The following is a 24,973-nucleotide window of genomic DNA, read 5'->3' as shown; positions in this document are numbered from 1 at the left end:
TGGCACCAGCCTGGGTCTCTCATCACAGCAGGTACCTAGCCTGGCACCAGCCTGGGTCTCTCATCACAGCAGGCACCTAGCCTGGCACCAGCCCGGGTCTCTCATCACAGCAGGCACCTAGCCTGGCACCAGCCCGGGTCTCTCATCACAGCAGGTACCTAGCCTGGCACCAGCCCGGGTCTCTCATCATAACAGGCACCTAGCCTGGCACCAGCCCAGGTCTCTCATCACAGCAGGCACCTAGCCTGGCACCAGCCTGGGTCTCTCATCATAACAGGTACCTAGCCTGGCACCAGCCCGGGTCTCTCATCACAACAGGCACCTAGCCTGGCACCAGCCCGGGTCTCTCATCACAGCAGGCACCTAGCCTGGCACCTAGCCTGGGTCTGACAGGCACCTAGCCTGACACCGGAAGAGGAACGTGTCAAGGGAGGCACTCTGGCGATGTGAGAGAAGTTTAATTGAAAAGGGGCTCTCCGAGCAGAGCGGGGAACGTAACATTCAACGTACGAGCGCACACATACATACATACACACACGCACATACACACAACTACACACACACACGCACGCAACCACACACACACGCACATACACACACGCACATACACACACGCACGCACACATTCATACGCACGCAACCACACACGCGTGTGCGCGTGCTCGCTAACCAACAGTCTGTTAAAGCTATACGGGGGATCTTTGTCTCTGTGTGTGCATGTGTGTGTGTGGGGAGCGGTGGCGCAGCGGTTAGCGTGTTACGCCGCAAACCCCAGCGACCCGGGTTTGATTCCCGCTCACGGGCCACCAACACCACCAGTGACCTCAACCAGTCCTGGGCCTCCCCTAGGTCGACTCAGCCTCAAATGAGTTCCGGTGTGCTGTGCGTAAACGCCACCGCTGGGGAGACAAAGGCGGCCGGGCGTGGTGCTGGCCCCCCGCCCCCTCGTGCGCCGCAGTGCCGGTAGCCTTCACAGGTGCTGCTGCTACTCGCTAACAGCACTTGCCCCTGCAGCGTCACCCTCTCTGCTTGGTGGTGGTGGTGGTGTCACTGTGGTGGTGGTGGCGGTGTCGGTGTCTTTGGTGGTGTTGCTGGTGGTGGTGGCTATGTCCATGGTGGTGGTGGTGTTTGTGGAGGGGGGGGTGGTGGTGTCCATGGTGGTGTCCGTGGTGGTGTCTGTGGTGGTGGCGGCCGTGGTGGTGGTGTCTGTGGTGGTGTTTGTGGAGGTGGTGATGGAGGTGTCCGTGGAGGGGGTGGTGGTGGCTATGTCCATGGTGGTGGTGGTGTCCGTGGTGGTGGTGGTGTCCGTGGTGGCGGTGGTGGCCGTGGAGGTGGCCGTGGAGGGGGTGGTGGTGGTGGTGTCCATGGTGGTGGTGGTGTCTATGGTGGTGATGTCCGTGGTGGTGGTGTCTGTGGTGTCTGTGGTGTTTGTGGTGGTCGTGCTCCTGGCTGTCTCTCTGGCCGTGTCCCTGCCGCTGCCGCTGCTGCTGGTGTTGAGGGCGCTCTGGCTGCGGATGCTCGTGTCCATCTTGAGCACCTCGCGCACCGCCATGGTCGCGTAGCTCGACGGGGGCAGCGCAAACTCCATCTTGAGCGCACGGTACCGCCCCTCTGCTCACGCACACCGCCACAGACGAGATGTTGACTACCTCGCCCGGTACGCACGAGGTCGTGGTACCGCCCCTCTGCTCACCACAGCGACAAAGACGAGATGTTAACTACCTCGCCCGGTACGCAGGAGGTCGTGGGTTCGATCCCGACGCCTGTCGATCTGGAGTCTGCGCGTCTCTCTCTCTCTCTCCCTGGCCGCGTGGATCGTCCTCCGGCTCCTCCCCCCGCGTTGACCAGAATCGACATTGCGCGCTTAGAACCAGAAACCGGAGGAATCCGATGAGCAATGAAGCTCTTTTCCCCCCCCCACAGATGTCCTTAAGAGTATTTGGCTGCTACAAATGTCCACGCGACAAGCCACTTCTAAACAGCTGAGCAGAGCCTTGCAGCGATTAAAATAAAACACAGCTTAGTTTCAGCCGTTTACCACACACACCGTTTACCACGCACACCGTTTACCACGCACACCGTCTACCACGCACACCGTCTACCACGCACACCGTCTACCACGCACACCGTTCACCACGCACACCGTTCACCACGCACGCCGTCTACCACGCACACCGTTTACCACGCACACCGTCTACCACGCACACCGTTCACCACGCACGCCGTCTACCACGCACGCCGTCTACCACGCACACCGTTTACCACGCACGCCGTCTACCACGCACACCGTCTACCACGCACGCCGTTCACCACGCACGCCGTTCACCACGCACACCGTTCACCACGCACGCCGTCTACCACGCACACCGTCTACCACGCACACCGTTCACCACGCACACCGTTCACCACGCACGCCGTTCACCACGCACACCGTTCACCACGCACGCCGTTCACCACGCACGCCGTTTACCACGCACACCGTCTACCACGCACGCCGTCTACCACGCACACCGTTCACCACGCACGCCGTCTACCACGCACACCGTCTACCACGCACACCGTTCACCACGCACGCCGTCTACCACGCACGCCGTCTACCACGCACGCCGTCTACCACGCACACCGTCTACCACGCACACCGTTCACCACGCACGCCGTCTACCACGCACGCCGTCTACCACGCACGCCGTTTACCACGCACGCCGTTTACCACGCACACCGTCTACCACGCACGCCTTCTACCACGCACGCCTTCTACCACGCACACCGTCTACCACGCACGCCGTCTACCACGCACACCGTCTACCACGCACGCCGTCTACCACGCACACCGTCTACCACGCACGCCGTCTACCACGCACACCGTCTACCACGCACGCCGTCTACCACGCACACCGTCTACCACGCACGCCGTCTACCACGCACGCCGTTTACCACGCACGCCGTCTACCACGCACGCCGTCTACCACGCACACCGTCTACCACGCACGCCGTCTACCACGCACGCCGTCTACCACGCACGCCGTTCACCACGCACGCCGTCTACCACGCACGCCGTCTACCACGCACGCCGTCTACCACGCACGCCGTTCACCACGCACGCCGTTCACCACGCACGCCGTCTACCACGCACGCCGTCTACCACGCACGCCGTCTACCACGCACACCGTTCACCACGCACGCCGTCTACCACGCACGCCGTCTACCACGCACGCCGTCTACCACGCACGCCGTCTACCACGCACACCGTTCACCACGCACGCCGTCTACCACGCACGCCGTCTACCACGCACGCCGTTCACCACGCACGCCGTCTACCACGCACGCCGTTCACCACGCACGCCGTTCACCACGCACGCCGTCTACCACGCACGCCGTCTACCACGCACGCCGTCTACCACGCACGCCGTTCACCACGCACGCCGTCTACCACGCACGCCGTTCACCACGCACGCCGTCTACCACGCACACCGTCTACCACGCACACCGTTTACCACGCACGCCGTCTACCACGCACGCCGTCTACCACGCACACCGTTTACCACGCACGCCGTTTACCACGCACACCGTCTACCACGCACACCGTTTACCACGCACGCCGTTTACCACGCACACCGTCTACCACGCACGCCGTCTACCACGCACGCCGTTCACCACGCACGCCGTCTACCACGCACGCCGTTTACCACGCACGCCGTTTACCACGCACACCGTCTACCACGCACACCGTTTACCACGCACGCCGTTTACCACGCACACCGTCTACCACGCACACCGTTCACCACGCACGCCGTCTACCACGCACACCGTCTACCACGCACACCGTTTACCACGCACGCCGTTTACCACGCACGCCGTCTACCACGCACGCCGTCTACCACGCACGCCGTTCACCACGCACGCCGTCTACCACGCACACCGTCTACCACGCACACCGTTTACCACGCACGCCGTTTACCACGCACACCGTCTACCACGCACGCCGTTCACCACGCACGCCGTCTACCACGCACACCGTCTACCACGCACACCGTTTACCACGCACGCCGTCTACCACGCACGCCGTCTACCACGCACACCGTCTACCACGCACACCGTCTACCACGCACGCCGTTTACCACGCACGCCGTCTACCACGCACGCCGTTCACCACGCACGCCGTTCACCACGCACGCCGTCTACCACGCACACCGTCTACCACGCACACCGTCTACCACGCACGCCGTTTACCACGCACACCGTCTACCACGCACGCCGTTCACCACGCACGCCGTCTACCACGCACGCCGTCTACCACGCACACCGTTTACCACGCACGCCGTCTACCACGCACGCCGTCTACCACGCACACCGTCTACCACGCACGCCGTTTACCACGCACGCCGTCTACCACGCACACCGTCTACCACGCACACCGTCTACCACGCACGCCGTCTACCACGCACGCCGTCTACCACGCACGCCGTTCACCACGCACGCCGTTCACCACGCACACCGTCTACCACGCACGCCGTCTACCACGCACGCCGTCTACCACGCACGCCGTCTACCACGCACACCGTCTACCACGCACACCGTTTACCACGCACACCGTCTACCACGCACGCCGTCTACCACGCACGCCGTCTACCACGCACGCCGTCTACCACGCACACCGTTCACCACGCACGCCGTCTACCACGCACACCGTCTACCACGCACACCGTCTACCACGCACACCGTCTACCACGCACACCGTCTACCACGCACGCCGTCTACCACGCACACCGTCTACCACGCACGCCGTTTACCACGCACGCCGTTCACCACGCACGCCGTTTACCACGCACACCGTTCACCACGCACACCGTTCACCACGCACACCGTTCACCACGCACGCCGTTTACCACGCACACCGTTTACCACGCACACCGTTCACCACGCACACCATTTACCACGCACACCGTCTACCACGCACACCGTCTACCACACACACCGTCTACCACGCACACCGTCTACCACGCACGCCGTTTACCACGCACACCGTTTACCACACACACCGTCTACCACACACACCGTCTACCACACACACCGTCTACCACGCACACCGTCTACCACGCACACCGTTTACCACACACACCGGCACTGGGTACTCATTTGAGGCCGAGTCACCCTAAGGGAGGGCCCAGCACCGCTTCAGATAAATCTTCGCCGGCGCTTCCACGCGGCGCCGACCCCTGACCGTAACCCCCGCGACCCCCGCGACCCGTGACCCCCGCGACCCCCGCGACCCCCCGCGACCCCTTGACGCACCGGGCTGGGCCGGGGCGGGTGACCTCCCCTCCAGGAGGTCGAGGTCGGTGGCGATGAGAGGCACCGTGGAGTCGTCATAGCGACACAGCTCCCTGCGTCGCCACGGCAACCGGGGGGTGGGGGGGGAGAGGGGGAGTCGAGGGTTAAACTCCCGCGCCGACGCACGGTGCAGACAGGAGTTCAACGTGCACACAACTCTAGCCAGCGTCACGTGACCCTTTGTTGTTGTCGTGGTTGTTGTGGTTGTCGTGGTTGTTGTGGTCACTGTTGTTGTTGTGGTTGTTGTGGTTACTGTGGTTACTGTGGTTGTGTCTCACTAGGTCATGTCACGCGGCCTTTGTTGTTGTTGTGGTTGTTGTGGTTGTTGTGGTGACTGTGGTGGTTGTTGTTGTGATGGTTGTTGTTGTTGTAGTGACTGTGGTGGTTGTTGTTGTTGTTGTGGTGGTTTGTTGTGGTGGTTGTTGTGGTGGTTGTTGTGGTGGTTGTTGTTGTGGTTGTTGTTGTGGTTGTTGCGGTGCCTGTGGTGGTCTCACCAGGTGATGCCGCGTGGCCTCACGACGGCCCTGCGGTAGGCCCCGGACAGCGCGTACTCGCGCACACGGTGCCTCAGCTTGTCCCCGTCCAGACCATCCGCGGACAGCATCTCGCGGTACAAGTCTCCCACTGCGGAGACACGGCGGAGACACGGCGGGGACATCACGGAGACACAATGAAGACACAGCGGAGACACAATGGAGACACAGCGGAGACACGAGACACAGCGGAGACACGGCGGAGACACGGCGGGGACATCACGGAGACACAACGAGACACAGCGGAGACACAACGGGGACACAACGGGGACACAGCAGAGACACCGTAGGGACATCACGGGGACAGCCTACCATCCCCCCCCCCCCACCACCCCCCGATCCCCCCCCCACCCCCCCCCACCACCCCCCCCACCACCCACTCCCCGCCCCCTCACCCTTGTGTGTGGGGTAGACGACGTCGAAGCCCGGCAGAGGCAGCACCACGTCCAGCATGGAGGCCGCCGGCGCCGACGCCGCATCCAGCAGCAGCGGCGAGCCTGGGGCGGCACAGCGGCCTCGTCATCATCAACTTCATCGTCATCATCGTCGTCATCATCAACATCGTCATCATCATCAATGTCGTCATCATGAACATCGTCATCATCAACATCGTCATCATCGTCTACGTCATCGTCATCGTCAACATCGTCATCATTATCATCGTCATCATCAACATCATCATCGTCAACATCATCATCAACATCATCATCATCGTCATCATCGTCATCATCGTCGTCATCATCGTCGTCATCACCATCAACATTGTCATCATCATCTACATCATCATCATCTACATCGTCATCACCCCTCACCTCACCATGGTGAGCAAGTGTGGTGAGCGAGCGTGGTGAGGGAGCGAGCGTGGCGAGCGTGGTGAGCGAGCGTGGTGAGGGAGCGTGGCGAGCGTGGTGAGGGAGCGTGGTGAGCGAGCGAGCGTGGTGAGGGAGCGAGCGAGCGTGGTGAGCGAGCGAGCGTGATGAGCGTGGTGAGCGTGGTGAGGGAGCGAGCGTGGTGAGCGTGGTGAGGGAGCGAGCGTGATGAGCGTGGTGAGTGTGGTGAGCGAGCGAGCGTGATGAGCGTGGTGAGCGTGGTGAGGGAGCGAGCGTGGTGAGCGTGGTGAGGGAGCGTGGTGTGCGTGGCGAGCGTGGTGAGCGAGCGAGCGTGGTGAGGGAGCGAGCGTGGTGAGCGAGCGAGCTAGGTGAGCGTGGTGAGCGTGGTGAGCGTGGTGAGCGAGCGAGCGTGGTGAGGGAGCGAGCGTGGTGAGCGAGCGAGCGTGGTGAGCGTGGTGAGCGTGGTGAGTGAGCGTGGTGAGCGAGCGAGCGTGGTGAGGGAGCGAGCGTGGTGAGCGAGCGAGCGTGGTGAGGGAGCGAGCGTGGTGAGCGAGCGAGCGTGGTGAGCGTGGTGAGCGAGCGAGCGTGGTGAGGGAGTGAGTGAGCGTGGTGAGCGAGCGAGCGTGGTGAGCGTGGTGAGGGAGTGAGTGAGCGTGGTGAGCGAGCGAGCGTGGTGAGCGTGGTGAGCGATCGAGCGTGGTGAGCGAGCGAGCGTGGTGAGGGAGCGAGCGTGGTGAGCGAGCGAGCGTGGTGAGGGAGCGAGCGTGGTGAGCGAGCGAGCGTGGTGAGCGTGGTGAGCGAGCGAGCGTGGTGAGGGAGTGAGTGAGCGTGGTGAGCGAGCGAGCGTGGTGAGAGTGGTGAGCGTGGTGAGCGTGGTGAGCGAGCGAGCGTGGTGAGCGTGGTGAGGGAGTGAGTGAGCGTGGTGAGCGAGCGAGCGTGGTGAGCGTGGTGAGGGAGTGAGTGAGCGTGGTGAGCGAGCGAGCGTGGTGAGCGTGGTGAGCGATCGAGCGTGGTGAGGGAGTGAGCGAGCGTGGTGAGCGAGCGTGGTGAGCGTGGTGAGCGAGCGAGCGTGGTGAGGGAGGTGAGCGAGCGTGGTGAGCGTGGTGAGCGTGGTGAGGGAGCGAGCGTGGTGAGCGTGGTGAGGGAGCGTGGTGAGGGAGCGTGGTGTGCGTGGCGAGCGTGGTGAGCGAGCGAGCGTGGTAAGGGAGCGAGCGTGGTGAGCATGGTGTGCGTGGTGAGCGTGGTGAGCGAGCGAGCGTGGTAAGGGAGCGAGCGTGGTGAGCATGGTGAGCGTGGTGAGCGTGGTGAGCGAGCGAGCGTGGTAAGGGAGCGAGCGTGGTGAGCGAGCGAGCGAGGTGAGCGTGGTGAGCGTGGTGAGGGAGCGAGCGTGGTGAGCGAGCGAGCGTGGTGAGCATGGTGAGCGTGGTGAGCGTGGTGAGCGAGCGAGCGTGGTAAGGGAGCGAGCGTGGTGAGCATGGTGTGCGTGGCGAGCGTGGTGAGCGAGCGAGCGTGGTGAGCGAGCGAGCGTGGTGAGCATGGTGAGCGTGGTGAGCGAGCGAGCGTGGTAAGGGAGCGAGCGTGGTGAGCGAGCGAGCGAGGTGAGCGTGGTGAGCGTGGTGAGCGTGGTGAGCGAGCGAGCGTGGTGAGGGAGCGAGCGTGGTGAGCGAGCGAGCGTGGTAAGGGAGCGAGCGTGGTGAGCGAGCGAGGTGAGCGTGGTGAGCGTGGTGAGCGTGGTGAGCGAGCGAGCGTGGTGAGGGAGCGAGCGTGGTGAGCGAGCGAGCGTGGTGAGCGAGCGAGCGTGGTGAGGGAGCGAGCGTGGTGAGCGAGCGAGCGTGGTGAGCGAGCGAGCGTGGTGAGCGAGCGAGCGTGGTGAGCGTGGTGAGCGTGGTGAGCGTGGTGAGCGAGCGAGCGTGGTGAGGGAGCGAGCGTGGTGAGCGAGCGTGGTGAGCGTGGTGAGCGAGCGTGGTGAGGGAGTGAGTGAGCGTGGTGAGCGAGCGAGCGTGGTGAGCGTGGTGAGAGTGGTGAGCGTGGTGAGCGTGGTGAGCGAGCGAGCGTGGTGAGCGAGTGAGTGAGCGTGGTGAGCGAGCGAGCGTGGTGAGCGTGGTGAGCGTGGTGAGCGATCGAGCGTGGTGAGCGTGGTGAGGGAGTGAGTGAGCGTGGTGAGCGAGCGAGCGTGGTGAGCGTGGTGAGCGATCGAGCGTGGTGAGGGAGTGAGTGAGCGTGGTGAGCGTGGTGAGCGAGCGAGCGTGGTGAGTGTGGTGAGTGAGCGAGCGTGGTGAGGGAGTGAGCGAGCGTGGTGAGCGTGGTGAGCGTGGTGAGCGAGCGAGCGTGGTGAGGGAGTGAGTGAGCGTGGTGAGCGAGCGAGCGTGGTGAACGTGGTGAGAGTGGTGAGCGTGGTGAGCATGGTGAGCGAGCGAGCGTGGTGAGCGTGGTGAGGGAGTGAGTGAGCGTGGTGAGCGAGCGAGCGTGGTGAGCGATCGAGCGTGGTGAGCGTGGTGAGGGAGTGAGTGAGCAAGGTGAGCGAGCGAGCGTGGTGAGCGTGGTGAGCGAGCGAGCGTGGTGAGGGAGTGAGCGAGCGTGGTGAGCGTGGTGAGCGTGGTGAGCGTGGTGAGGGAGCGAGTGAGCGTGGTGAGCGAGCGAGCGTGGTGAGCGTGGTGAGCGTGGTGAGAGCGGCCTCACCGTCATGGTCCAGCACGAGGTCCCCCGGTGCAGGCTGGAGGCCCAGCAGGCGGACGCGAGCAGACGCCGCGGCGTTCCACATCGCACTCTGGTAGCTGTGCAGGTACATGAGCCGCGTGTTCCGTGGGATCTGTCAACAACAACAACAACAACACAGGTACATGAGACGCGTGTTCCGTGGGATCTGTCAACAACAACAACAACACAGGTACATGAGCTGCGTGTTCCGCGGGATCTGTCAACAACAACAACAACACAGGTACATGAGCCTCGTGTTCCGTGGGATCTGTCAACAACAACACAGGTACATGAGACGCGTGTTCCGTGGGATCTGTCAACAACAACAACAACACAGGTACATGAGCCTCGTGTTCCGTGGGATCTGTCAACAACAACAACAACACAGGTACATGAGCCTCGTGTTCCGTGGGATCTGTCAACAACAACACAGATACATGAGCCTCGTGTTCCGTGGGATCTGTCAACAACAACACAGGTACATGAGCCTCGTGTTCCGTGGGATCTGTCAACAACAACAACAACACAGGTACATGAGCCTCTTGTTCCGTGGGATCTGTCAACAACAACAACAACACAGGTACATGAGCCTCGTGTTCCGTGGGATCTGTCAACAACAACCCGAGTGTGAGTGAGTGCGAGTGAGCAAGTGCAAGTGAGTGTTGGAGCGAGTGAACGAGTGTGAGCGAGCGTGAGCCCGGGTGAGTGAGCGTGCGAGTGTTAGCGCGAGTGAGTGAGTGTGTGAGCGTGCGAGTGTGAGCGAGCGTGCGAGTGTGAGCGAGCGTGCGAGTGTGAGTGATCGCGTGTGAGTGAGTGTGTGAGCGAGCGTGTGAGTGAGTGTGTGAGCGAGCGTGCGAGTGTGAGCGAGCGTGTGAGCGAGCGTGTGAGCGAGTGTGAGTGATCGCGTGTGAGCGAGTGTGAGTGATCGCGTGTGAGTGTGTGAGCGAGCGTGTGAGCGAGCATGTGTGAGCGAGCGTGTGAGTGAGTGAGCGTGTGAGCGAGTGTGAGTGATCGCGTGTGAGCGAGTGTGAGTGATCGCGTGTGAGTGTGTGAGCGAGCGTGCGAGCGAGTGTGAGCCCGGGTGAGTGAGTGAGAGCGTGAACGAGTGTGGGAGTGAGTGAGTGAGTGAGTGAGCGAGCGTGCGAGTGTGTGAGCGAGCGTGCGAGTGTGAGCGAGCGTGTGAGTGTGAGTGATCGTGTGAGTGAGCGAGTGAGTGAGTGAGTGTGTGAGTGAGTGTGTGAGTGAGTGTGTGAGTGAGTGTGTGAGTGAGTGAGCGAGCGTGTGAGTGAGTGTGTGAGTGAGCGTGCGAGTGTGTGAGCGTGTGAGTGAGTGTGTGAGCGAGTGTGTGTGTGAGCGTGTGAGTGAGTGTGTGAGCGAGCGTGTGAGTGAGTGAGTGTGCGAGCGAGCGTGAGCGTGAGCCTCACGCAGGAGAAGGCCCCGGTGATGTCCCCCGGTGCGTGCCGCGTCAGCCCCTGCAGGAGCCGCCCCTCCACGCCGCCGCGGCAGCGCGCCGGCAGCAGCGCCAGCGCGCGCGCCGCGTCGCGCGAGCGCCCCCACTCCTCGCGGCAGCGCACCAGCTCCGGGCGCTCCGCTACGCACACGCACACACACGGGCAAAGGGGCCCCGCGTAGCCTCAGCAGACCGTCGGGGCAAGTGCTGCTAGCGAGCGGTGCTTACGAAGGCCGGCACGGCGCGCCCGGCCGCCTTTGTCTCCCCGGTGGCGACGTTTACCACACGCCGCACCAGGTACTCGTTTGAGGCCGAGTCGACCTAGGGGAGGCCCAGGATCGGGTGAGATAATCGTCACTGATGGTGGTGTTGGCCATGAGCGGGAATCGAACTCGGGTCGCCGGGTTCGTAGCGCAGCGCTAACCGCTACACTACCGCTGCCCACACACACAGACAGAGGCAGTGTGGGTGAGTGTGGGTGAGTGTGGGTGAGCGTGGGTGAGCGTGGGTGAGTACGGGTAAGCGTGGGTGAGCGTGTGTGAGCGTGGGTGAGCGTGGGTGAGCGTGGGTGAGTACGGGGTGAGCGTGGGTTAGTGTGTGTGAGTGTGTGCGAGTGTGAGTGAGCGTGGGGTGAGCGAGATTCGTCCTCACCTCCAGGCCGAGGCTTCAGCACCAGGTCCAGCACCTCCGGCCAGTTTCCCTGCAGCATGGCCCTGTGGGTCACGGGGTCACGGGGTCAGGGGATCAGCGGGTTAGGGGGTCAGGGGATAGCACCCATGTGGCACCCCAGTGGGGGAGTAGCGCACCACTCATCACCCCACGTGGTAAGCGTGTGGGTGAGCTGCCCACGTGGTAAGCGTGCGGGTGAGCGGGGTGAGCTGCCCTCTCTGCCCACGTGGTGAGCGTGTGGGTGAGTGTGTGGGTGAGCGGGGTGAGCTGCCCTCTCTGCCCACGTGGTGAGCGTGTGGGTGAGTGTGTGGGTGAGCGTGTGGGTGAGCGTGTGGGTGAGCGTGTGGGTGAGCGTGTGGGTGAGCTGCCCTCCTCACCTGCCCACGTGGTGAGCGTGTGGGTGAGTGTGTGGGTGAGCGTGTGGGTGAGCGTGTGGGTGAGCTGCCCTCACCTGCCCACATGGTGAGCGTGTGGGTGAGCTCCTGCCCACGTGGTGAGTGTGTGGGTGAGTGTGTGGGTGAGCGTGTGGGTGAGCGTGTGGGTGAGCGTGTGGGTGAGCGTGTGGGTGAGCGTGTGGGTGAGCGTGTGGGTGAGCTGCCCTCACCTGCCCACGTGGTGAGCGTGTGGGTGAGTGTGTGGGTGAGTGTGTGGGTGAGTGTGTGGGTGAGCGTGTGGGTGAGCGTGTGGGTGAGTGTGTGGGTGAGTGTGTGGGTGAGCTGCCCTCACCTGCCCACGTGGTGAGTGGGCACCGCTGTGGTGCCGAAGCGCTGCATGCCGTAGTAGTTGATGAAGCCGGAGTCTCGGAGCGACATCATCGCCGCGGCAACCTGCTCCTCCGTACCACTCACATTGCTGGTGGTGGGGGGGGGCGGGGGGGTTGAGTTGATTTGGTTTAACCAGCTGAGCACTCTCCAGACCAGGATAAGTCTCATGTGCAAGGGTGAGTGAGTGGGTGTATGAGTGGGTGGGTGAGTGGGTGAATGATTGATTAAGTGGGTCAGTGGGTGGGTGAGTGGATGGGTGAGTAGGTGAGTGGGTGTATGAGTGGGTGAATGATTACGTAGGTTGGTCAGTGGATGGGTGAGCGGGTAGGTGAGTAGGTGAGTGGGTGTATGAGTGGGTGAATGATTGAGTAGGTGGATGAGTGGAAGGGTGGGTGAGTGGGTGAGTAGGTGAGGGAGTGAGCGGGTGAGAGATGATGAGTGAGTGGATGGGTGGGTGGGTGAGTGGGTGTATGAGTGGGCGAGTGGGTGAGTGAGTGAGCGAGTGAGCAAGTGAGTGAGTGGATGGGTGCGTGAGTGAGTGGGCATGTGAGTGAGTGGGTATGTGAGTGAGTGGGTGAGCGAGTGGGTGAGCGAGTGATTGAGTGGGTGCCTGAGTGAGTGAGCGGGTGAGCGAGTGGGTGAGCGAGTGAGTGGGTGGGTGCGTGCGTGAGTGGGCAAGCGAGCGAGCGGGTGAGCGAGTGGGGTGAGCGAGCGAGTGGGCGAGCGAGTGAGCGAGCGAGTGAGCTTGCGAGGGTCTGTGTGCAGGGGGCGGGGGGTCCTTGCGCACCGCAGCACGACGCTGAAGTGGTTGCCCTGCAGCGCCCCCAGGCGGAGGCCGCTGCGTGCGTACGAGAAGTTCCCCAGGCGCACCCCACGCAGACAGCGGTTCAGCTGCGCCAGCCGCTCCGCACTCACCCTGCACCGGGGGGGGGTATAGATCGGTGAGCACGTGAGTGTGCGTGTGAGTGTGCCTGAGCGTGTGCACATTTGAGCACGCGTGTGAGTGAGCGCGTGAGTCCGTGTACGTGTGTGTGTGTGCGCACGTGAGCCTGTGATTATCTGTGCACACGAGTGTGCGAGTGTTAGCGTGCGTGCGTGTGTGTGCGAGTGTTAGTGTGCGTGTATGTGCACATGTGAATGTGTGTGTGTGCACGTGAGCCTGTGTGAGCCTGTGATTATCTGTGCACACGAGTGTGCTCGTGTGAGTGCATAGTGTGTGTTTGTGTGCGACTATGTTAGTGCGCGAGTGTTAGTGTGCGCGTGGGAGTGCGTGTGTGAGTGTGTGTGAGTGTGTGCAAGTGCGTGTGTGTGCGTGTGCGTACGCGTGTGAGTGCGTGCGTGTGTGAGTGTGTGTGTGCGTGTGTGAGTGTGCGCGTGTGTGAGTGTGCGCGTGTGTGAGTGTGTGTACGCGTCAACACACTGCCCTACGAATGCGGCAGGGATCTAAGTTCGATTCCCACTCGTGGCCATGACGATAATTTGAACCGGTCCCAAGCCTCCCCTAGGTCAACTCAACCTCAAATTATCACCTGGTGCAGTGAGCGTATTAATCATCAGCACTGGGAAGACAAAGGTGGCCGGGGCATGGTGCCGGCCAGCCCACCCCCTGGGCACGTTCTGTTACGTTTATTCTGTCTCGGGCAAAACCCGCTGGGCATTCGTAGGTGCTGCTCACCTCGAACAGCACTTGCCCCGACAGCGCGCGCAGGCTACGCGGGGGAGCTTTGTCTGTGTCTGTGTGTGAGGTCACCGTAGCGCCGCCACCTCCTGCACGGTGACCGCCCGTTTGTCCTTGGTGCCCACGTACGAGAAGGTGGCCGGCCGCACCCTGCACGCACACACACACACGCACGCACACACGCACGCACACACGCACGCGCACACGCACGCGCACACGCACGCAACAACACATGCACGCACACAACACGCACGCAACACGCACACGCAACACACACACGCGAACACACACGCACGCACGCACGCGCACACACGCACACAACACGCACGCACACGCGCACACACGCACACGCAACACGCACACCCACAACACACACATCCACGCACACGTGCACACACACGCATTCACCACACACACGCCCACACGCCCATGCACATACGCACACACACGCCGACGCACACATAAATACGTCAGCCGCGTGCCAGGCTAGGTGCACGGAGAAGGCAGGTGGTTATCCAGAGGTGCTGTGGGCATGGGTGTGTATGGGTGGAGCCAGAGGTGGGACAAAGTCATTGTTATGCAAGTCCAAGTCGAGTCGCAAGTCATCAAATTCATGACTCGAGTCTGACTCGAGTCCAAGTCACATGACTCGAGTCCACATCTCATAGGTGGGACAAAGTCATTGTTATGCAAGTCCAAGTCGAGTCGCAAGTCATCAAATTCATGACTCGAGTCTGACTCGAGTCCAAGTCACATGACTCGAGTCCACACCTCTGGGTGGAGCTATGGTTGCTATGAGCTATGGGTGGATTTTGGAGGGTTGGTGTGGGTGGGTGAATGGGTGGCTGTGGGAGGGTGGGTGTGGGTGGGTGTGGATGGGTGTGGGTGGGTGTGTGTGTGTGGGTAAGTGTGTGTGGGTGTGGGTGGGTGGATGGGTGGGTGTGTGTGGGTGGCTGTGGGTGGGTGGGTGGATGGATGGATGGGTGTGGGTGGATGGGTGTGGGTGGATGGGTGAGTATTGGAGGGTGGGTGTGGGTGGGTGTGGGTGAGTGTGTGTGGGTGGGTGTGGGTGGGTGTGGGTGGGTGGGTGTGGGTGGATGGGTGTGGGTGGGTGGATGGATGGGTGTGGGAGGATGGGTAGGTGTGGGTGGATGGGTAGGTGTGGGTGGGTGTGGGTTGGGGTAGGTGGGTGTGGGTGGATGGGTGTGAGTGGATGGGTGGGGGTGGGTGGATGGGTAGGTGTGGGTGGGTAGGTGTGGGTGGATGGGTATGGGTGCGTGTGGGTGGATGGGTGTGGATGGGTAGGTGTGGGTGGGTGGATGTAGGTGGATCGGTATGGGTGCGTGTGGGGTGCGTGTGGGTGGGTATTGGTGTGTGGCTATGGGTGGCACACGGACACAGACGACCGGGGTGCCCCCCCCCCCGCCTCACCGCACGAGGCTGGCCAGGGAGCTCACGGCGTCCATGGTGTCGCGGTTCTCCTTGTAGAGCAGGAAGCGGCAGTAGCTGCCCCGCGCCTTGGGCCACGAGTTCACGCGCGAGTCTACACACACACACGCGCACACGCGCACACACACACACACGAGTTAACGCGCGAGTCTACACATACATGCACACACGCGCACACACGCACGAGTTCACAAATGAGTCTACACACACGCACACACGCACACACACACACATGAGTTCACACGCGAGTCTATACACACACGCACACACACACACACGCACGAGTTCACAAATGAGTCTACACACACGCACACACGCACACACACACGAGTTCACACGCGAGTCTATACACACACGCACACACACACACGCGCACGAGTTCACAAATGAGACTACACACACGCACACACACACACGAGTTCATGCACGAGTCTACACACACGAGTTCGCGTAAGAGTCTACACACACACACACACGAGTTCACGCACGAGTTCACGCACGAGTCTACACACACACACACGAGTTCGCGTAAGAGTCTACACACGCACACGAATTCACGCACGAGTTCACGCACGAGTCTATACACAATCACACACACACGAGTTCACACGCGAGTCTACGCACACACACACGCGCGAGTTCACAAGTGAGTCTACACACACACACACGAGTTCACGCGTGAGTCTACACACACACGCACCAGTCTACACAGACTTCACGTTGGCTCAAGGTGCCGTGGTAACGAATGGCGGCGGTTGTTGTTGTTGTCGAGTGTTTACCGAGTGTGGTGAGAGAGTGGCGAGCGGCGAGCAAACACTCCCCGAGTTATCAAGCTGCGCCGGTGTGTGTTGAGTGGCGAGTGTGGCGAGTGGTGAGTGTGGCGAGTGGTGAGTGTGGCGAGTGGTGAGTGTGGCGAGTGGTGAGTGTGGCGAGTGTGGCGAGTGGTGAGTGTGGCGAGTGGTGGGTGTGGCGAGTGTGGCGAGTGGTGAGTGTGGTGAGTGTGGCGAGTGGGGAGTGGGGCGAGTGTGGCGAGTGTGGCGAGTGGTGAGTGTGGCGAGTGTGGCGAGTGGGGAGTGGGGCGAGTGTGGCGAGTGTGGCGAGTGGTGAGTGTGGCGAGTGTGGCGAGTGGGGAGTGGGGCGAGTGTGGCGAGTGTGGCGAGTGGTGAGTGTGGCGAGTGTGGCGAGTGGTGAGTGTGGCGAGTGGTGAGCGCGCACCTCAAACTATAAACTTGTACTATTTGTTTTCACCAAGTAAGGCCCCACTGAGCTACGTAGCTTTTTTTCACAAACGATAGCTCTACGAAGTGGCTCATCATTATCACGTTGACATTTATAGCAGCCAAACACTCTAAACGTATCATGTTGATTCTAAATGCGGAGCGGAAAAAGCGGAGGACCCGGAGAAATATCCACGTTACCACGGTGAGAGAGAGAGACACGCAAACTACAAATATACAGGAGCAGGCGTCAGGGCAGGGATCGAACCCACGACCTCCTGCGTACCAGGCGAGGTAGTCAACATCTCCCAGCCACCGTGATGAGAGAGAGACACGCAAACTACAAATATACAGCAGCAGGCGTCAGGGCAGGGATCGAACCCACGACCTCCTGTACACCAGGCGAGGTAGTTAACATCTCCTCGCCACCGTGATGATGATGAGAGGAGACACGTAAACTCCAAATCTACAGCAGGCGTCAGGGCCGGGATCGAACCCACGACCTCCTGCGTACCAGGCAAGGGAGTCAACATTTCCCGGCCACGGTGGCGCCCGACTCACCGCGCCCGGTGAGCGTGGCGGTGCGGTACGCCACGATGACGCGGCGACCGTCCCTCTGCTCGGTCCGCGTCTCCAGGCCCGGGAATCGAGCGCGCACGGCGCGGTGCAGCACGGTGCGGGAGTCCTTACTCAGCTGCTCCACCTGCAGCCTCGCACGCCAGAGACAGAGAGCCCCCGCGGAGCCTGAACACACTGCCGGGGCAGGTGCTGTCGATGAAGGCCGGCACGGCGCACGAGGGGGTGGGTGGCCAGTACCGCGCCCGGCCGCCTTTGTCTCCCCAGTGGCGATGTTTACACATCGCACTCATTTGAGGCCGAGTCGACGTAGGGGACGCCCATGACAGCTTCACACACACCGAGACACACACACACATTCACAGAGACACACACACATTCACAGAGACACACACACACCCACATTCACAGAGACACACACACATACACACATTCACAGAGACACATACACACATTCACAGAGACACATACACACAGAGACACACACACAGAGACACACACACATTCACAAAGACACACACACATATTCACAGAGACACACACCAAGACACACACACATTCACAGAGACATACACACATTCACAAAGACACACACACATTCACAGAGACACACACACATACACACATTCACAGAGACACACACACATTCACCGAGACACACACACATTCACAGAGACACACACACACATACACACACGGCCGTGGCGTGCGTGGTGTCCGCACAATGCCCCCCCCCCGTCGCCCCCCAGTGCGTGGTGAGCAGCGAGCGTCGGGCTGGTGCCCGTGGTAACCTTTGACCTCCTAGTCGTCGTCGCCGCTCACCTCCATGAGGAGTTCGTGACCTTTGCCGGCCTGGAGGTCGGTCAGGAGAGCGAGCTGCTCGTCCGTGAGCGGCCCCGTGTCCACGTCCACACGCACCTACGCAGACAAAGATCCCCCGGGTAGCCTCCACAGACTTTTTGGGGCAAGTACTGTGAGCGAGCAGCACCGATGAAGGCCGGCACGGCACACGAGGGGGTGGGGGTGGCCAGCATCACACCCGGCCGCCTTTGTCTCCCCAGTGGCGATGTTTACTACACGCCGCCACCAGGTACTCATTTGAGGCTGAGTCGACCTTGGGGAGGCCCAGGACCTGTTCAGATAATCGTCACTGGCTGTGTTGGCCGTGAGCGAGAATTGAGCTAGGGTCGCCGGGTTCGTAGCGTAGCGCTAACCGCTGCTCCACCACTCCCCACACAAACACACCAACACAAGCACTATCACAGATTCAAAGATCCCCCGTGTAGCCTTAACAGACTGTTGGGGAAAGTGCTGTTGGCCAGAAGCACCAATGAAGACGGGCACGGCACACGAGGGGGTGGGTGGCCAGCACCAATCCCGGCCGCCTTTGTCTCCCTAGTGGCGATGTTCACACACCGCACCGGGTACTCGAACACAAACAGACACACGGACAAAGACGCGCACACACACACACCCATCTTTCATGAACCACACATCGAGTGAATGAAGCTGTAGCCACGATGATGACGCTTCGTGCTGCGATGATGTTGCTGTACGATGTGTGGTGGATGTTGCCGCGTGGTGACCATGAGATGCTGGCGAGGTGCAATGAGTGTCACCTCTTCCGGCGCGGCGGGGGGGTTGAGGTCGTCGAGATGCAAGACCTTCCCTTCCTCGTTGATCTCATGCACCACAAAGTCAGAATACCTGCCCACATCATCACCACCACCATCATCATCACCACCATCAATAACAACATCATCATCACCACCACGATCATCACCACCATCAATAACAACATCAACATCACTGCCACCATCAATAACATCAACATCACCACCATCATCACCATCAATAACAACATCACCACCATCATCATCATCACCACCACCATCAATAACAACATCACCACCACCATCATCATCACCATCAATAACAACATCACCACCACCATCATCATCACCATCAATAACAACATCATCACCACCATCAATAACAACATCAACATCACCACCACCACCACCATCATCACCACCATCAATAACAACATCATCATCACCACCATCATCATCAATAACATTAACATCACCACCACCATCATCACTACCATCAATAACAACATCATCATCACCACCATCATCACCATCATCACCACCATCAATAACAACATCAACATCACTGCCACCATCAATAAAATTAACATCACCACCATCATCATCACCACCACCACCACCATCAATAACATCAACATCACCACCATCATCACCACCACCATCAATAACAACATCACCACCACCATCATCACCACCATCAATAAAAGCATCACCACCACCACCATCAATAACAACATCAACATCACCACCATGAATAACAACATCAACATCACTGCCACCATCAATAACATTAACATCACCACCATCATCATCACCACCACCATCATCAATAACAACATCAACATCACCACCATTACCACCAACAACCGCCATTCATCACTATATGGCGGTGACGTCACCACGGCGCTTGTGCCAGGCTAAGTGCACTTTAAGGCCACGTGAAGAGTCTAACGCCCGCTGGCAGGAGGTCACGGGGCAGACCCAGTAGGTGCCACGGGTCGACTGATTGAGATGAGTAGCCGATGCACCACCTGTGCTCCCTGCTGTGCCAACTTGCTGTGCTTTAGCTGCCCGACGCTCCGCTCGTTGTTGTGAGCGTCACTCCTCTGCCCTCCGTTATTGCTGGAGGGCGACTGCCTCCACAGAGGCTGATCTTGACATCGCTGGTACCAGTCATCGGCAAATCCACTCATCTCCACATCCTCCTGTACCACATCACTCCATCTCTTCTCTAGCCCATGCCGTGCCCATTTCGCCCACTCTATCCAACCTGAAGCTTCGTGTGGAGCGACAGACCAGGTAGCTTCCACGTAGCATTATGCAACCGATGAAAAGATAATGCTGCTCGACCGATTCGGAGTGAGACCTCTGCTGTCAAACCGGAGCCGGTCATGAGCACACTGCCCAGGCATGGGAAACTCCACAACTGCCCCATGGTACAAAATACCCAGGCAGGTGCTTAGTTTTGGTGGGGTTGATGGTAAGGCACCACCTCTTAATCGCAAGCTCCAATTACCAGATCATCGGCATACGTAACATGGTTGACCGATAGGGAGCCATCCCTTGACCGCACCCGGGCATCGATCAGCCTCCCATTGTATCTGTACCAGATGGAAATTCCTCTGGTACAACCACCGAAAGTTACACGAACTACATGGTCGAAATAGATGTTAAATAATGTAGGAGCCATAGGACATCCCTGTCGAACACCAAGGTCAACAGGGAATGGCTCCGACTCCCGGCCACGTAGTTTTACCCGGGCCCGCTCACCATCATGAAGGTCCTTAATGACCGTGAGCAGAGTCAGGGACTCCAAAAGCACTAAGAACCCAGGCCTACCTGATGGTATCATAGGCCTTGACCAGGTCAATAAAGCAGAGATGTAGGTCTTGTTGGAATTCCCTACACCTCTGCTGTAGCGGACGAACAGTAAATATGGCATCTGTGCAGAACCGCCCTTTCCTGAAACCACACAGGGGCTCCGCAAGCCTCTCCTCAGCGTGCCTAGCAAGGCGATGTTGGATAATCCTTGCCAGGACCTTTCCCGGCACACTGAGGAGTGAGATGCCCCTGTAGTTGTTACAGTCTGTGCAGTCCCCCTTCTTAAAGAGGGGGACCACCAGGGCATCCTTCTAGTCCTGCGGAACCCGTCCAGTGGTCCAGACTGTTGTTATGATGTCATATAGGGCAGTCTGTGCACAAACGCCACCCTCCCTCAGCATTTCGCTTGGGAGATCATCTCTGCCCAGTGCCTTTCCTAGTCTCGGACTCTGGATCACCTTCAGTTCTTCCTCAACAGATGGCACCTCAGCCAGCCACTCACAGGGGGTGACTTCTTCCAATAGCAGCCTCAGCAGGGTCATCCCCACTTTTTCCCACGACGTTTTTCAGGCTGAGGGATTTCCCCACCCCCAGGACTTCACAGAAATGCTCAGCAAATCTGCTCTTGGGGGTCGGAGATTGGATCACCATTCTTTCCCCTAATGATGGTAATAGGTATGGCGCTGCAGGTTACTTTTTTGATGAAGTTAAATAGTGATTTGTGATCGCGGACCACTGAGGCAGACTCCATCTCCTCAGCAACCCGCGACCACCATCCATCCTTGCAGCGCCTCACGGCTCTCTGAACCTCTGAGCAAAGGCTGCGGTAAGCCTCCTCATTCTCTGACGTGGGATGCTGTAGACGATGAGTGGGCCTGTCGCTTTTTCTCAACCAGCCTGAACACCTCCTGTCAGCCAGGGTCTCTGCGGAGGTCTGGACCGCGTACCCAACTCAGCCATTGCAGCTGCATGAGCCACAGCCCTAAACCTCGCCCATTTACCCTCAACATCAGGAGGAGTGGGGAACAATGGCAACCCCAGCCGCAAGCGATAATTAAATTCTCGCTTGCAACTTTCATCAGCTAGCTGAGACCATGCCACTGTGGGTTTGAATGGGGTCCTGGATGTACACCCACCACCAGAGTGAAAGAATGGCAGGCGCATCCTACAGATGACAAGTCGATGGTCAGTGGGCAGATCAGCTCCACGGTAGGTCCTGGTGTCAAGGACAAGGGCCCGCATCCGCTGTTCCGTCACTGCGTAGTCCAGCAGATGTTCTTTGCTTGGACCTGGCATGCATCCATGATGATGTGTGGATGTGCCGATGCCGGAACAGCGTGTTGGTAATTACAAGCCCATGGGCTGCACAAAAATCTAGCAGCCTCCTACCGTTGTTATTGAGCTGATCAGGCCCATGCCCTCCAATCACTCCAGACCAGGTGCCAGCATCATGACCAACTCGGGCATTAAAGTCACCCAACAAGATGACTCTGTCCCGAGTGGCCACTTTAGCCAGCACCTGTGACAGGTCATAGAAGGCATCCGACTCATCGGCCTTGCCTGCATCCCTCCACGGATGTTCGTCTTCGGTGGGGGCATAAGTAACCACGACCACCGCTCCTCGCCTCTGGTTGATAGGAAGGCGAGCCCAAAGTAGCCTGGGGCTTACAGCTATCACCATCACCACCCCATCACCGCTATCACCACCACCGTCATCACCGACACATCACCGCTATCACCACCACCACACCACCGTAATCACCACCACACCACCGTCATCACCACCACACCACCGTCATCACCGACACATCACCGCTATCAGCGACACATCACCGCTATCACCACCACACCACCACCACCACACCACCACTATCACCACCACACCACCACCGTCGCGCTCACCGCTCCTTGAGGATGCCTGAGAACCCCGCGAGGTCGCTCACGAACTCGGCGATGCCCACGTCGACCTCCACGAGGCAGTGTTTCATCCGCTCCGCGAACTCCTCGCCTCCCTGATCCCGCACCACCGCGTCTCCCCCATCACCACCACCACCAGCAGCAGCAGCAGCATCACGATGGCCGTCGGCATCACCATCAGCAGCAGCAGCATCATCGCCGTTGACGGCATCGTCATCAGCACCATCTTCAGCCGTGACCACCTCGGCGGATAGAGCAAAATCGCCGGGGCGAGCGTCCGCTTCCTGGGCCTTCCCCGCGACTCCATCAACCCGCGCCTCGCCTCCATCTCCCCCGGCCTCCCCTCCACCTCCCCCGGCCTCCCCCCGAGTCTCCCTCTCGTCTCCCGCGTCGCCTTCCCTCCTCGGCCTCTTCCCGGACCGCGTCTCCTCGGCCTCGCCGCTCTCTCGCGCTCGCTTCGCGGCCTCCATGACACGTTCTGGAGGGGTGTGGTGGCTTAATTAGTGACGTCACCCCTCGTTAATTGGCGACGTTTCCCGCGTTTAATTGCCAGCGAGCGTTGGCCACCCTCCTCCTCACCCACGTGGTCGCTCCAAGACGCACGTGGCTCGACCTCCCAGCAAGCGGCCACGCGATTGGTCAGCCGGCGTGGGCGTGACCGAGCTTCTGACCAATCGCGTGCGAGCACCGGGTGAGTGGGGGAGGCGGAAGTGGTGCTCGCGAAGATTTCTCCCCCCACCACAACCAACATCGCATTTTTAGTTCCGGGTGGATACACGGTGTTGGTTCCGGCACCTACCAACAGCAGCAGCAGAGCGTTGTCGCAGCGCCCCGTGCCTCCACTCCACTGCTGGATGAGGCCTCGTGTCCAGCAGCTGCTGTTGTTGTTGTTGTTGTCACCGAGGTTGTGTCACTGCACTGCTGGATGAGGCCTCGTGTCCAGCAGCTGCTGTTGTTGTTGTTGTTGTCACCGAGGTTGTGTCACTGCACTGCTGGATGAGGCCTCGTGTCCAGCAGCTGCTGTTGTTGTTGTTGTTGTCACCGAGGTTGTGTCACTGCACTGCTGGATGAGGCCTCGTGTCCAGCAGCTGCTGTTGTTGTTGTTGTCACCGAGGTTGTGTCACTCCACTGCTGGATGAGGCCTTGTGTCCAGCAGCTGTTGTTGTTGTCACCGATGTTGTGTCACTCCACTGCTGGATGAGGCCTCGTGTCCAGCAGCTGCTGTTGTTGTCACCGAGGTTGTGTCACTCCACTGCTGGATGAGGCCTCGTGTCCAGCAGCTGTTGTTGTTGTTGTCACCGAGGTTGTGTCACGGGCCACACGTCGTCCACACTTGGTCGGTGCGGAGTTGAAGGGAAACGCCACAGAACCCGCAGCTATGATCTTTGGTTGTTTCGTAGGTATTTAAAAATAAAAGCGTGAAATAAAATAAATCTCGACGACGTTTCGATCGCAACACAAGCGGCCGTCCTCAGGGGGAAAAAAATATCCAGCAGTGAAAGCAGATCCAGTGGCAGCAATTCAACTGCTGGATGATATTTGTTCCGCACGAGGACGACCGCTGGTGTTGCGATCAAAACGTCATCATTTATTTTATTTTTCGACCTCCGTGACTTTACCGACAGAACCAAAGGGGGGTTGTGGATTCCCGCAATCACGAGAACCCACCAGCCGCCAGCCCCTGAGCAAGTTGCAGACCAACTGAGACCTCATGGCTCACCCCGTGCCCCTCTAAATCTCAACGTGCCCCTCTAAATCTCCCCGTGCCCCTCTAAATCTCAACGTGCCCCTCTAAATCTCAACGTGCCCCTCTAAATCTCCCCGTGCCCCTCTAAATCTCAACGTGCCCCTCTAAATCTCAACTTGCCTCTCTAAATCTCCCCGTGCCCCTCTAAATCTCAACGTGCCCCTCTGAATCTCAACGTGCCCCTCTAAATCTCAACTTGCCTCTCTAAATCTCCCCGTGCCCCTCTAAATCTCAACGTGCCCCTCTAAATCTCAACGTGCCCCTCTAAATCTCAACGTGCCCCTCTAAATCTCAACGTGCCCCTCTAAATCTCAACGTGCCCCTCTAAATCTCAACTTGCCTCTCTAAATCTCCCCGTGCCCCTCTAAATCTCAACTTGCCCCTCTAAATCTCAACGTGCCCCTCTAAATCTCAACGTGCCCCTCTAAATCTCAACGTGCCCCTCTAAATCTCCCCGTGCCCCTCTAAATCTCCCCGTGCCCCTCTAAATCTCAACGTGCCCCTCTAAATCTCAACGTGCCCATCTAAATCTCCCCGTGCCCCTCTAAATCTCAACGTGCCCCTCTAAATCTCAACGTGCCCCTCTAAATCTCAACGTGTCCCTCTAAATCTCCCCGTGCCCCTCTAAATCTCCCCGTGCCCTTCTAAATCTCAACGTGCCCTTCTAAATCTCAACGTGCC

General features: G+C 59.8%; 1 protein-coding gene across 1 annotated transcript; it reads right to left on the bottom strand.

Annotated features, from left to right (window-relative positions):
• Nucleotides 1-439: 439 nt before the first annotated feature.
• Nucleotides 440-23,184, bottom strand: PUS7 (pseudouridine synthase 7). Its single transcript, XM_078613141.1, has 15 exons — nt 22,531-23,184; nt 18,814-18,901; nt 18,017-18,112; nt 17,180-17,321; nt 15,384-15,495; nt 14,025-14,102; nt 13,062-13,190; nt 12,237-12,362; nt 11,493-11,554; nt 10,816-10,982; nt 9,374-9,503; nt 6,260-6,361; nt 5,826-5,955; nt 5,293-5,384; nt 440-1,611 (listed from the first exon to the last, which is right to left on the bottom strand). Exons 1-15 carry the CDS (start codon nt 23,013-23,015, stop codon nt 986-988), a joined length of 2,565 nt encoding a protein of 854 aa, XP_078469267.1. The 5' UTR covers nt 23,016-23,184; the 3' UTR covers nt 440-985.
• Between the last annotated feature and the right edge of the window lie 1,789 nt (nt 23,185-24,973).

This window comes from Lampetra planeri, chromosome 40, assembly GCF_965212315.1.
Source record: "Lampetra planeri chromosome 40, kcLamPlan1.2.h2, whole genome shotgun sequence".
Taxonomy (NCBI): domain Eukaryota; kingdom Metazoa; phylum Chordata; class Hyperoartia; order Petromyzontiformes; family Petromyzontidae; genus Lampetra; species Lampetra planeri.
Note: the sequence above shows the minus strand (reverse complement) of the source record. Positions and strands in the feature narration are given on the sequence as shown.

Coding starts and splice junctions, on each gene's coding strand:
- PUS7 (XM_078613141.1), bottom strand. CDS start 23,015: ATGGAGGCCGCGAAGCGAGCGCGAGAGAGCGGCGAGGCCGAGGAGACG. Junction 5,956..6,259: donor CGTCTACCCCACACACAAGG/GTGAGGGGGCGG, acceptor GTGTCTCCGCAG/TGGGAGACTTGTACCGCGAG. Junction 5,385..5,825: donor AGGCCACGCGGCATCACCTG/GTGAGACCACCA, acceptor GTGGCGACGCAG/GGAGCTGTGTCGCTATGACG.